General features: G+C 46.3%; 1 protein-coding gene across 1 annotated transcript; it reads right to left on the reverse strand.

Annotated features, from left to right (window-relative positions):
* Window positions 1-1,373: 1,373 nt before the first annotated feature.
* Window positions 1,374-14,597, reverse strand: LOC118081290 (zinc finger protein with KRAB and SCAN domains 7-like). Its single transcript, XM_035107728.2, has 6 exons — window positions 14,433-14,597; window positions 11,428-11,933; window positions 10,359-10,470; window positions 8,556-8,638; window positions 8,233-8,359; window positions 1,374-5,650 (listed from the first exon to the last, which is right to left on the reverse strand). Exons 2-6 carry the CDS (start codon window positions 11,809-11,811, stop codon window positions 4,905-4,907), a joined length of 1,452 nt encoding a protein of 483 aa, XP_034963619.2. The 5' UTR covers window positions 11,812-11,933; window positions 14,433-14,597; the 3' UTR covers window positions 1,374-4,904.
* Window positions 14,598-14,876: the final 279 nt, after the last annotated feature.

Below are 14,876 nucleotides of genomic sequence, written 5' to 3' on the forward strand. Positions count from 1 at the left end.
GACATCTAACCCCTCCAGGCTGAAAAATGCCTCTAAGTGCCACATCTGTGCTTGCTGATTCATAGAATTATAGTAGAGTTGGAAGGGTCATCTAGTCCAACCCCTTGCAATGTAGGAATCTCTGCTGAAGGATCCATGACAGAGGGCCATCCAATATCTGCATAAAAACCTCCAAGGAGCGGTGGGGGGGGGATTGGCTGCAATATTTTCTGTTAAATGAAATATTTAAGATTTTATAAAAAGAAAGATTATCAGTATGAAATCTCAAATTTCCAGAGAGAAATAATAGGAAATGAATATAAAAAATGTATAATCTGCTGCTGGAATGGGAAACGAAAGACGAAGAGGTTAAATATGTTTTTACATCCCTCCTTATAGAATAGGTAGATTCTCAAAAAAGGGGGGGGTTATTGGTGCTGGTGAGGTTTCTTTTCTATCTTTTTGAAGGGGGTGTCACACAAAAAAGAAAAAATCCCACAGGAGGGGATACAAATACACACATGTTCTTGTCCATGTGGAGATAGCAGTATTGAATCCGTTGCTCAATTGCAGCTGGCTTGCACTCTTCATAAAGATTTGAGGAGGGACGTTATTATTACCCCTCTGCTATCCATCCCATCCCAGCTCAGCCTTTGCTATGGTGTCCTTTCTTCTTCTTCTAGATCAGGCATCCCCAAACTTGGCCCTCCAGCTGTTTTGGGACTACAATTCCCATCATCCCTGACCACTGGTCCTGTTAGCTAGGGATGATGGGAGTTGTAGTCCCAAAACATCTGGAGGGCCGAGTTTGGGGATGCCTGTTCTAGATGAAGATCAAGATAACCAGCAGACAGCAAAAACTGCAGAAAAATTTGCAGGGGCAACTAGAATAAGATCTGTTATCAGATTCTCTTTCTAACATCAAACCATTTACGTATTTATTTAATCAAAAGAAATCCTATTGCTTCCCATGTTTTATCTGTGGCACGGGATCATGTATTAATTGTGGCATTTGTATTGATGTCAACTTCCCTGGAACGTACTTTGCATAGCTAAGCATTTGGCTCTCTCCTCAGTGCTTTGTGTTTTATTCTATTGCTTTGGCATATTCCTCCTCTTTTTATGTGCAGGAGGGGAAATCTCTGTCCCTAATAGTGTGTCATTTACACCCCGAGTTTCCCTCTTGTGTCTACACTGTCAGAAACATGATGGAGGTGTGCATTATGCATGATGATGGGGAAAAGTCTTTCTCTGGCTTTAGTAATTCTAGAAACTTGTGGGGCCAATGCAATGAAGCTCAGTACGAGGAAGTTCATGACAAAGGAAATAAAGTACTGGGGCAACCCAGTCAGATGGGCAGTGTACAAATAATAAATTTATTATTATTGTTGTTATTATTATTATGCATTTGCTCCCACAAGAAGAAGGGATGCCTCTGTTCGTATCTACAGGAAAGTTCATAAGTTGAAGCACCTACTGAAGGTCATAACTGGAATTGTACGTAAGTCGAGTTTCCACTGTATATATATGATTTTAACTATAAAAAAACCAACCTGCTCCATATTTTCCTCTTCCATGTCACAGCCCTTGATATATTTGAAGATGGCTAACATATCTCTCAATCTCCTCTTTTTCAGGCTAAAAATCCTTCAACCGTTCCTCAAAAGGCTTGGTTTCCAGAACCTTGAACAGCTTGTGAGTCCCCCTCTACACACGTTCCAGCTTGTCAACAATGTCTGAAGCTTTTTCCATTATTTTAGCAATTAAGAACATAAGAAGAGTCTGCTGGATCAGGCCAATAGCCCATCTAGACCAGCATGCCGTTCTCACAATGCCCAACCAGATGCATGCAGGAAGCCTGAACATAAGAGCAACACTCTCCCCTTCTGTGGTTTCCAGCAAGTTGTATTCAGAAGCAGCCCTCTCCTTTACTTTGTCCCATGTGTTTATTGTTGAATCTAACTTTAGATCTGAACATCCCTAGAACTCCTTTTCTCATTATGTGCTTAGTTATAGCTGAAAAGCTATCTGTTGCTATTTTGGCAATTTGGTTAAAGAATAAAAGGAAAAATTCCCTGGACCCAGATCCAGGTTGGGCGTAAGTACCCTTTGGTGAGTGAGCCCCAGCAGAGATTTTAAAAATTACGAAACACACAGCAAAGCAAAGTGTAGAGATTTAGGCTGTTAGGCCTTTAAAATACCCCCTTCTAAGTTCTTCCCAAAGCTCCCCACTTCACCTTAGCATACATAGAGATCACGAGCCTGGCAAGTTAAAAATGATTTACTTACAAACCCTTCAAAGGTCAGATTCATGTGCTTTCCCATACAGCAGCAAAAAAAGACAGGCAATTTAACTTATTTTCAAAAGGTGGCAAATGTTGCTACGTTATTTGTATAGCAACACAAAGATGGCAGGTGGTCTAACCTTGGAGCAAAGACATCCTTACTAATCAGTTCACATGGCAGAAAGGAGAGAGAACAATGAATTTGGTAAGCCTTCCTCCGAAGGTGAGGGAGTGTGACCTAACTACATCTACTTCTTCCTTCTTCCTTTGCGATCACTTGTAGCCAGTGTCTTCCATAAACACGGTTTTAACAATGAGTCCATAAGTGACTGTGGAGGCCAATTCTGGATCCACACGTCCTTCCACAGTGGGGACATTGCCTAACTAAGCCTGGCAGGACAGCGTATTCTGTGCCAATCCTGAAGATACTGGATTTGTGACCGATATGCTCATTTGCCTTCAGTAGTAAACTCTGCTGAATGAAGCTAATTGCCTCTGGTCTATTTTTTTGGTATTTAAAGTTTTACTCTGCTAACTATGAGTTGGGGCAAGGGTTAGCAAACTTTTTCAGCAGGGGGCCGGCCCACTGTCCCTCAGACCTTGTGGGGGGGCGGACTATATTTTGAAAAAAAATATGAATGAATTCCTATGCCCCACAAATAACCCAGAGATGCATTTTAAATAAAAAGGACACATTCTACTCATGTAAAAACATGCTGATTCCTGGACTGTCCGCGGGCCGGATTTAGGTGGTGATTGGGCCGCATCCGGCCCCCAGGCCTTAGTTTGGAGACCCATGAGTTGGGGGTCTGCGCTGGATCAACATCAAGTAGAATTCATGACAGGTTATATGCAGCCGATTTATCCCATGCTCTCTGCATTCTGAACATGTGCACAATTTCTCCCCATATTGATCCGGTGATGTTTCAAACGATTTCTACAGTGACTGAGAGAAGTGACTAGTGGGGTGCCACAGGGTTCTGTCTTGGGCCCAGTCTTATTCAACATCTTGATCAATGACTTGGATGATGAGCTTGAGGGCATCCTGAGCAAGTTTGCAGATGACACCAAATTGGGAGGGGTGGCTAATACCCCAGAGGACTGGATCACCCTTCAAAATGACCTTAACAGATTAGACAACTGGGCCAAAGCAAACAAGATGAATTTTAACAGGGAGAAATGTAAAGTACTACACTTGGGCAAAAAAAATGAAAGGCACAAATGCAGGATGGGAGACACCTGGCTTGAGAGCAGGTATAAAAATAATGAAAGTGCAAGCTCCACTTTTCTCCGTAACTGCTTGACCGATCGTCCTGAAATTTTGACACAACGATCCAGGCCACTCCCCGAGTGTTGTTAGAAAAAAACCCCCACACATCTCACACCTCTGCAGGTATAAACCTGTTTTTCAACAAAGTAAAACAGCGCCCTCAAGTGGATTTCCTCCCACAGTACACCCCCTCCCTTCCTGAGAAATCAACCAAGCAACTGAAACCACCAAGGCAGCCATTACCAGACCCATAGACCCCTGCCAGGCTGCTAGGCCCCAATTAGGCCTAGGGAGGGGGGAGAGGGCGAGCGCCCGGATTGCAGGTCGTAGCACGGCCTTTGTTTTATGTAGCCCCATGCCAGGCTGCCAGGCCCCCACTAGAACCGGGGGGGGGGCAAGCGCCTGGGTCGCAGGCCGCAGCACAGCCTTTGTTTTATGTAGGCCCCCACTAGGCCAGGGGGGGAATATCCCACAGCAACGCACTTGGGGGCACGGCAAGGGGTTTTTACTTTAAAATTTAGCGGGCGTTGTGTCACATGCGAGGCTCCGGAGGCCATTTTAAGTAAGGGCAGTCATGCCCCTTTTAACCTACGTTTTATACTATGACTGATTGCAATCCTCTGCGTCTTAAAAAAAACAACCATGCACTTTCTCTCCCCAGTTAAAGTCCTCGGATATTTGCAGTGGCCATTTACAATCTCCTACCTTCCCCTTGCCACTTCCTGGGTTTTTTATGGAACCGAACAGCTCGGAACTCGTCGTCTGTTGCTACGGGGCTGTGGGTCTTTGCTATTTAATTCCCCCCCACCGGTCGGGATTATTAAAGTAGTTCTCTAGGTTCTCTGGGTCACCTCCTCCAAAATTAGAAAATCCAAGTAACAAAACACACTCATACACACACACAAAAAACACAACAACGCCCAAATCATACAATACCCACCACAATAAATGACAACCCCCAAAATAAAATTAAACGATAATAACTTCTGCTTCTCATGTTCTTATTTCAAAAATTTTAAATCTAAATATATCAAAATGTTCACAATGCATGCGCAGGGGCCAATGTATGGCGATACAGGGGGGAGGGGACAACACTCCCCGGGGAAAACAGAGGGAAGGGTGTCCTACCGAAACACAGGGATGAGCCTGTGGAAGGAGGAGGGGTGGGATACGTCATGGATCGGGACAGGGTGGGGGGAATCACAGGGATGACCCACAGCAATGCGTGGCCGGGCTAGCTAGTACTTCAATATGATAATTAAGATAGGGTCTCTCAATTTTCCAGCTGAGGAAGTATATCGAAACAGGGCCTTGTCCTGGAGTTTTCATCTTATCTGTAAAAGGAATAAAATTCACTTAAGACTTGAAAATCACATATCTAGTAAATCATCATTTTGGCCAGAGTCCTTGGTATTTTTTCGCTTCTTTGCTTGCTTTCCACACTCTGAACATTTGTACGGTTTCTCCCCCCTGTGGGTTCTGTGGTGCCTCGTAAGGTTTATCATACAACTGAAGCTCTTTCCACACTCCGAGCACGTGTGGGGCTTCTCCCCGGTGTGCATTCTGTAATGTCTTTTAAGGTTAGTGTTCCGGCTGAAGCTCTTGCCGCACTCTGAGCATGCGTAGGGCTTCTCCCCCGTGTGGATTCTGTAATGCTTCTTAAGGTTCGTGTTCTCGCTAAAGCTCTTTCCGCACTCTGAGCACATATACGGTCTCTCCCCTGTGTGTTTTATCTGATGACAAATAAGGTCTGAGCTCTGGCTGAAGCTCTTCCCGCACTCCGAGCACTTGTACGGCTTCTCTCCCGTGTGAACTCTCAAGTGCGTGCAGAGATTTGAACGCCACCTGAAACTCTTTCCGCACTCCAGGCATTTATATGGGCTCTTCCCAACGAGAACACTCTGTGCGTCCTGGTTTTTTATCCTCGTTAAGATTTTGGGACACGGGGGCAGTTCAGTCCTTTTGTTTCCGGTGTGAGAGTCTTCTAGCTTCGGGATTTCGTGGAAGTCAGACCTTTCTGATCTCTTACTCTGCTTCTGTCTCGGCTGTGTCTCCCTCCTCTGCTGCTCACTTTCTTTCTCATTCTTCCTCCCATCACCTGAACTAGTAAATAAACCTTGATGATGGGGAAATAGATCAAAGAATAAACCAAATTAACAGAACTGGAATTGGAGAGTTAGATCTGGCCACACACTCAGTAGTATGGAAGGCTTTGATGGTGTTTCCTGCTTGGCAGGGGGTTGCACTGGATGGCCCTTGTGGTCTCTTCCAACTCTATGATTCTATGAGTATGGTTGATTAGCTGCAACAATGTAGTGCAGTCCTCCCCAACCTGGTGCCCTCCAAGTGTTTTGGACTACAAGTCCCATGAGCCCCCAAACAGCATAGTCAGTGGCAGAAGTGGGGAGCTCATAACCCCTTCACTTGCTGTTGCTTCATCCCTGATCCATGGATTTGCTGGCCGAGTCTGGTAAGAGCTGTAGTCCAAAAATATCAGGGTCGGGAAGGCTGGGGTAGTCATTAAACTATAGAATTATAGAGTTGGAAGGGACCCATAGGGATGTCTATTTCAACCCCTGCAGAAGAAGAAGAGTAGTTTGGATTTGATATCCCTCTTTATCACTACCCGAAGGAATCTCCAAGCGGCTAACATTCTCCTTGCCCTTCCTCCCCCCACAACAAACACTCTGTGAGGTGGGTGGGGCTGAGAGACTTCAAAGAAGTGTGGCTAGCCCAGGGGTCAGCAAACTTCTTCAGCACCCCCTTGTGGGGGGCCGGACTATATTTTGAAAAAATATATGAATGAATTCCTATGCCCCACAAATAACCCAGAGATGCATTTTAAATAAAAGGACACATTCTACTCATGTAAAAATATGCTGATTCCTGGACCATCCGCGGGCCGGATTTAGAAGGTGATTGGGCCGCATCTGTCCCCCGGGCCTTAGTTTGGGGACCCTTGGGCTAGCCCAAGGTCACCTAACAGCTGCATGTGGAGGAGCGGAGACACGAACCCGGTTCCCCAGATTACGAGTCTACCGCTCTTACCCACTACACCACGCTGGCTCCTGCAATGCGGGAATCACACCTAAGGAATCCCTCAACGATGGCAATTTAAGCTCTGCTTAAAAACCTGCAACACAGGAGAGTGTGTTGAAGAGTGTCAGGGATTGTGTGATGCTTTGTCAGACTTGTCAGGAATTCTTCAGCCAAGATTCCTACACTGCAGGAGGTTGAACTAGATGACCTTTAAGGTGCCTTTCAATCCTATACTTCTAGAACACCAATGTTCATTAATTCCCTACTCTCCGTAAAACCCAACCAGACTACCACCCATTATGTTTTAGCATTCCCATACTGCCTATGAACACTGCAATATTCCCTTTAGGATAGTACGCCCGGCACCTTGTAGGCAACTCATAAACGTTACAGATGAATAAAGAAGCTCAGACCACGGGTGCAGAGGAGGGCAACTAGGATGATCAAGGGTCTGGACACCAAGCCTTATGAGGAACGCTTGAAGGAGCTGGGTATGTTTAGCCTGGAAAAGAGACTAAGAGGACATACGAGATTCTAGAACAGATCATTAAGCAAACAGTCTGTGAGCACCTAGAAAGATTTGTAGTGGATTTGTAACTGACTGACTGACCAAACCCAAAGGGTGCTCATCAATATCCTGGAGAGCAGTGACTAGTGGGGTGCCACAGGGTTCTGTCTTGGGCCCAGTCTTATTCAACATCTTTATCAATGACTTGGATGATGGGCTTGAGGGCATCCTGAGCAAGTTTGCAGATGATACCAATTTGGGAGGGGTGGCTAATACCCCAGAGGACAGGATCACACTTCAGAATGACCTTAACAGATTAGACAACTGGGCCAAAGCAAACAAGATGAATTTTAACAGAGAGAAATGGAAAGTACTACACTTGGGGGGGGGGAAATGAAAGGCACAAATACAGGATGGGTGACACCTGACTTGAGAGCAGTACATGTGAAAAGGATCTAGGAGTCTTGGTAGACCACAAACTTGACATGAGTCAACAGTGTGATGCAGTAGCTAAAAAAGCCAATGCAATTCTGGGCTGCATCAATAGGAGTATAGCATCTAGATCTAGGGAAGTAATAGTACCACTGTATTCCACTCTGGTCAGACCTCACCTGGAGTACTGTGTCCAGTTCTGGGCACCACAGTTCAAGAAGGATACTGACAAGCTGGAACGTGTCCAGAAGAGGGCAACCAAAATGGTCAAAGGCCTGGAAACGATGCCTTATGAGGAACGGCTTAGGGAGCTGGGTATGTTTAGCCTGGAGAAGAGAAGGTTGAGGGGTGATATGATAGCTATGTTCAAATATATAAAAGGATGTCATATAGAGGAGGGAGAAAGGTTGTTTTCTGCTGCTCCAGAGAAGCGGACACGGAGCAATGGATTCAAACTACAAGAAAGAAGATTCCACCTAAACATTAGGAAGAACTTTCTGACAACAAGAGCTTTTTGGCAGTGGAATGGTCTCTCTTAGGAGGTTGTGGACTCTCCGTTCTTGGAGTTTTTTGAAGCAGAAGTTTGATTGGCCACATGGCAGCAAAGGAACACAGAGCAGCCATCATACTCCTCAGTGACTTCCCAAAAATACATGAATGCAAACAGATAACAATAGCAATCTGGCTTACAGCAATTATTAGCGAAAGGAGGCCCTTACCCAGAGAGGATATATTCCCATAATTGTCCTCCATGACTTCCTTGTGCAGATCCCTTTGGCCCGGATCTGGCAGAGCCAAGTTCTTCTCCGTCGAATGCACAGCCACCTCCTCAAACACCACTGGATCCTGAAAGGTGTAAACATCCAAAAACACAAAGGGGAAAGGCAGAGGTGCTTGGGGATTCTCTCTGCAGGAACTAAAGCATCCTTGGCTTCATTCAAAGCTTGCCTAGTGGGCAGATTTGGCAGAATCCAAGGGAGATGAGTAGGGGATGGAGGAAACCCATCCCGCCTCCCTCCCACCCGGCTAATTCATCTCCTACCTGATCTGGCCGCTGCACAGCAAGAGCTTCTGTTCCATTGCAAAAAGAAGAGCTAGAATGACGCACCAGGGTCATTTCATCACCTGTAAGGCAGGCAAAGCAGGTGGGAGGACATTAGATCAAGTGCCAAAGCCCTGAATAGCCAGGGAACTGAGTGCGCTTTCTGACACATTTATGACGACACATCCTAGCTCATCATCCATAGTTTCAAACTGAAATATAATCAACTGCAATCCAAGGAACAAAGGGAGCTATTAAATTACAACCAGAAAGTCTACACAGGAATTTCCAGTGCAATGGACACATGATATGCCACCTCCATCTACAAATCCACGGGCGCCCAAATGACAAGGAACGCTCATGGTTCCTGGAGGAGCGTCTCCACGCCCATCATCCAGCCCAGACACTGAGATCGAGCTCCGAGGGCCTTGTGGCGGTTCCCTCCCTGCGAGAAGTGAAGCTACAGGGCCTTCTTGGTGGCGGCGGCCTCCCATCAGACGGCAAGGAGATGAGTAAACTATATAACCTTTAGAAGGCAGCCCTGTATAGGGAAGCTTTTTAATGTGTAATGTTTTATTATGTTTTTATATATGTTGGAAGCTGCCCAGCATGGCTGGGGCAACCCAGTCAGATGGGAGGGGTACAAATAATAAATTCATTATTATTATATTATTCACATACCATTTTGGGAGGGACAGTTATGGTGATAGCATTTACTCAAAAGTATATCCAGCATTTACTCAAAAGTATATCCAGCATTTACTCAAAAGTATATCTTGGGTTCTATGATCACTGCAGATGGTGACAGCAGTCACGAAATTAAAAGACGGCTTCTTTTTGGGAGAAAAGCAATGACAATCCTAGACAGCATCTTAAAAAGCAGAGAAATCACCTTGCCAACAAAGGTCCGTATAGTTAAAGCTATGGTTTTCCCAGTAGTGATGTATGGAAGTGAGAGCTGGACCATCAAGAAGGCTGATCGCTGAAGAATTGATAATTTTGAATGATGGTGCTGGAGGAGACTCTTGAGAGTCCCATGGACTGCAATAAGACCAAACCTATCCATTCTGAAGGAAATCAGCCCTGAGTGCTCACTGGAAGGACAGATCGTGAAGCTGAGGCTCCAATACTTTGGCCACCTCATAAGAAGAGAAGACTCCCTGGAAAAGACCCTGATGTTGGGAAAGATGGAGGGCACAAGGAGAAGGGGACGAGAGAGGACGAGATGGTTGGACAGTGTTCTCGAAGCCACCAACATGAGTCTGACCAAACTGCAGGAGGCAGTGGAAGACAGGAGTGCCTGGCCTGCTCTGGTCCATGGGGTCACGAAGAGTCAGAAACGACTAAACAACAACAACAACATCCAGTAAAATTAATGGGCCAAACTTAGTCTTGCTCATTAATTTCAATAGGCCAATGTTTTATACATTAATCATATGCAGTGGTTATTTTGTAAGGTATGTTGTAGCTGATGGCATTATTAATATTCTAATCCGGGCATGTCCAACAGGTAGATCGTGATCTACCGGTAGATCACTGGACGTCTGCGGTAGATCATTGGCTCCCCCCAAAGAAACTGAACAACTGTGGCTCCCCTAAAAAAAGCTCAACATTTTACCTACTCCCTGAAAAAACAACTTTGACCTGAACCCCCCAAAAGGGGGTAGATCACTGCCAGTTTTTAACTCTGTGAGTAGATCGCAGTCTCTTGGGAGTTGGCCACCCCTGTTCTAATCAACAACATGACATCTGTGCTTGACTGGGAAAGAAATAATAAATAAATGCACGGCTATTGAAAATTACCTGGTGAGGTAGCTCTTCCGCCGTGCTCTACCACGACCCATCTGAACTTGGGATCTGCTGGAAACTTCTCTGTCTCAGAGAAATCAGGGGCCACGTCTGTCTGCTCCTCCACCTGAAACAGCAGCAATGATCATAGAATCATAGAGTTGGAAGAGACCACAAGGGCCATCCAGTCCAACCCCCTGCCAAGCAGGAAACACCATCAAAGCATTCCTGACAGATGGCTGTCAAGCCTCCGCTTAAGCTCTCCAAAGGAGACTCCACCACACTCCTTGGCAGCAAGTTCCACTACCAAACAGCTCTTACTGTCAGGAAGTTCTTCCTAATGTATAGTTCTTCCTATACTCCTATTGATGCTGCCCAGAATTGCATTGGCTTTTGTAGCCATGATGGTCGCCAGCAGGTAAGGAAGAGGCATCAGGAAAGGAAAAGAGCTTGAACAAACTTGGCATCCTTGGAACTCCCTGCGCATTGATATCCATCAGGCACAAGTACCTGCTAAAAACTTTTTTTTTACTTACCTGTTAAGAGATATTTAGAATGCTGACATGTTTTAGTTTATTGTAATTTTCTGAATGTTTTAATTGTGTGGTTTTTTTTTTACTAATTATCTCATATAATTTTTTTATGAAACAAAACAAATTTTACAGTATTTTAAAAGTGATATTTGGGGGGTAAGAAAAAACCTGGTGAGCTTGTTTATAGCATCTGGTTGTATCAGTAATTTAAACGTACATTGTATATAAATCTCTTAGAGGCGTCAATGATTAAGCAGGACATAAATCCTGTCAGATTAAAAAAAATGAGTTCAAAATACAGTTGTACCTTGGTTGACAAAGGGGAAACCAAGGCGCGGCTTCCGATTGGCTGCAGGAGCTTCCTGCACTCAATTGGAAGCCGCATCAGACGTTTGGGTTCCAAAGAACGTTCGCAAACCGGAACACTCACTTCCAGGTTTGCAGCATTTGGGAGCCAAAACATTCGAGTCGCAAGGCGTTCGTCAACCAAGGTACAATTGTACTACTGGTCGTGTTGTCTACCCCTTCAGATGACAATAAAACAATCTCACCTGCTTCTCCTCTCCCTGCTTCTTCCCCTCCACCTGGCTTAGGAGGAAACCTTCTGCCAGGGCCACCGCCTGGGAGCTGGTCTCTGCTCCGCACTTCCTGACCCAGCTCTCCATCTCCGGGGGGAGGACAGCCAGGAACTGCTCCAGGATTACCAAGTCCAGCATCTGGGCCTTGGTGTTCCTTTCCGGCTTCAGCCACTGACAGCAAAAGTGATGGAGCTGACTGCAAGCCTTTCGGGGTCCCCCGGCCTCCTGGTAGCGGAAACGCCTGAAGTGCCTTTGCGGAGCGTTCTCTCCCAGCATCTTCTGTGCTGTCCTGTCCCTGTAAGGTCCACAGCTCCCTGCTTCGATCGGATCAGGACAAGAGGACTCTCTCTTCTCCATCTTTTGCTCTGTACTCCCGAGGTGGCTTCCAAGACCGCAGAAAGACTTTATTCCGTGTTCTTCTGCCGACTTCTCTCTTTCTGAGCCGAAGGCTTCCCCCAGATCAGAGAGGCTGCAAGGACCTGCACAAGTGCAAAGAGTTGCTTTGTGCATCGAAAGCTCTCGAGGCATGAATGAGTTTTTCACAAGCGGCAACATCAGAGCAGAAGAAGAGCTGGCTGAATCAGGCCAGTATCCTGTTCTCACAGTGGCCAATCAGGTGCCCGTGGGAAACCAGCAAGCAGGATTCAAGCACAGGAACACTGGTGGTATTGAATGACTAGGCATCAGTTTGCTCTATGGAACTCCCTGCCCCTTGATATCAGTACTGTTTCAGAGCTGGCTAGAAACATTGTTGGTGTGTATTTTGCATGTCTCTCTGCAGGAAATGCAGGCGGACGTCAAGACTAAGTAAACGATTAGAGACTGGAGTTTGTGTGGAAGGGGAGTCCTTCAGCTTTGGTCATGGAAGAGAGAGAGGGCTATTGATGGGTACCAGTCGCAATGGCTCGGCTCGGCCTCCACAGTCAGAGGCAGCAATGCTGGAAACAGCAGAAGGAAGGGAGAGTGTTGCTCTTGTGCTCAAATCCTGCTTGCTTGATTTCCAAACAAGTCACCCATTGGGCCACTGAGAGAACAGGATGCTGGACTAGACGGGCCATGGGCCTGATCCAGCGGTCTCTTCTTACGTCGTCTTATGTTCTTCACCCCAACTTCAGAGGGAACAAGAAGCCTCTACACCTTGAAGGAGTGCTCAGATATGAAGACAAATATATAAGTAAAGGACCTGCCCACGTGATACTGACACAAATCCCTGTGGTGACACTATTGAATAGAACGAAACAACAACAACACCCTCTTTCTCTCTCCCCCGCCCCCCCAAAAAACCCACAAGATGTCCAGGACATAAACTGTGAAAAAGACACTGTGAATTGAAAGGGGAGATGCCATATGCACTTTCCCTCATTTATTAGTTTATAAAACCTTCAATAAAAGATTTTTTAAAGAAAGAATGGCAGGCTCAAATACACAGCCTCCCTCCCTCCCTTTTGAGGCTTCTTCCTAGACCAGTGATGGTGAACCTATGACATGCGTGTCAGATCTGACACGCAGAGCCCTCACTCCTCAGATCCTTTTTTTGTTGTTGATCCTGGTAGCCAGAGATTGTGTTCAGCGATTGGTCTGTTTTTCAATTTGCTGAGTCAGTGGCTGTTTCTGATTGGGTGCAACAGGTTCATTTTTTAACCCTTTCTGTGATGTTTTTATTTAGCGCTTTTTAACCCTTTCTGTGCTGGTTTTTTTTTGGCGCTTTGGCAGACTATGTCAGTGCTGCGTGTTAGTTCCAGCGAAGATACTATTCATCATTTATTTCTGTTCTCCCCCCCAAAAAAGCGCAGCAGCTTTGGGGCATCCCCCCCAAAAGCAAAGCAACTTTTGTGCCCCCCCAAAAAACTCCAAAACTTTTGGTCAGCAGCTCCCCCCCAAAAGCTCAACAACTCTGGGCACTTTGTGATAAATAAGGGTTTTTTGGTTTGGTTAGGTTAAATAATTAGTTTTTGGTTTATTAAATACAGTTATATATTACAATTATACATTTTTGTTATTTAAACTATAAATATTGTGTAATTATGGTTTTTTTTTCGAAGTGACACACCACCCGAGTTATGCTCGGTTTTCTGGCGAATTTTGACACACCAAGCTCAAAAGGTTGCCCATCACTGTCCTAGGCATACCTACTCACCCGCCCCTCCAAAGACCCCTCCCCACTCACCCTGCCTTGCAACCCCCTCTGCTCCTTGCTGCATTGATTCCACTCACCCACCCCGCTGCATCTTGGGTGGTCTCCTGCCCTCCCCCCTCTCCCCAATCTGCAGCTTCCTGACCTTTTTGGACTTGCCTTCCACCCAAAACTCCCACCCAGCTTTCCTGGCATGCATTTTTTTTCTGCAGGGGGCTCCAGCCTTACACTTTACTAGAGATGCTTTGGCATTGTCCCCCACCCCACCCCACCGCTTTCCCTGGCTGGGTATCTGCATCCCACCGACCCCTCTCTCCTTGCTTTGCACTTTCCATCCTGGGTAAGGGGATCACTCCTTGCACCCACCACTTTGCACTCACCAGAAGCTCCTTGGCCAGCTGGATGGTTTTGTGGTGTGTGTGTGGTGTAGACAGGAAGTGGGGTCCTCCTCTTGCTTTTCCCCCTGCCTCTCTAGGACCTCTTCACTCCCTTTCTTTAACTTTCCCGCCCCACGTTCAGGACAAGCTGGGGAGCAGGACAGGACAAGCTTTCCTCCTTGCAGTTGCAAAGCCAAACAAGAACTACTCCTGCCGTGACTACTACAAAATCAAGCTGCTTCAAATCCAGCACGCCCCTTTAGCTGTGATTTCTGCATTGCAAGGGGGTTGGACTGGATGACCCTTGGAGTCCCTTCCAGCTCTACAATTCTGCGGTTCTATGATGACTCTACCACGGATGAGGAGCCTTGAGATGCTGGGGGTTGAACCTGGGGTTTCCGGGGCCCTGCCACGGATTTTAGGGCGTGAAGCTCCCACGAGCCGCTGTCCCACCCCTAAAAACCTACCTAAAAACTGCTGGATCGAGGTAAGAACGTTAGGAGAGCTTCTGCGTCCGGCCAATGGGCCATCTATGTTCTCACAGTGGTCCACCGATGCCCAACAGCACTCTCCTCTCCTGTACTTTCCAGCAACTGGTATAGAACCACAGAATCGTAACTCTGGAAGGGACACCAAGGGTCATCAACTGATTGGCTTGCAGGAGAAGACCAATCAGGCTCCAGGAGGAAGTTAACCAGCCTATTAGGCTGGCAGCGTCGTAGAATGCAACAACTGCAGGAAAAGACCAATCAGGCTCCAGGAGGGAAGCAGACTCAGCCAATCAGACGGGACTCGTTGTATAAATAATGTATATAAAACGCCTGAGGTTGGGGGGCGGGGCATTTCATTCACTGTTTTTTGGGGGGCGGGGCATTTCATTCACTGTTTTACAAGCTGCAGTAAATTCCTTC

This window comes from Zootoca vivipara, chromosome 2, assembly GCF_963506605.1.
Source record: "Zootoca vivipara chromosome 2, rZooViv1.1, whole genome shotgun sequence".
In the NCBI taxonomy this organism is placed as follows: Eukaryota; Metazoa; Chordata; class Lepidosauria; order Squamata; family Lacertidae; genus Zootoca; species Zootoca vivipara.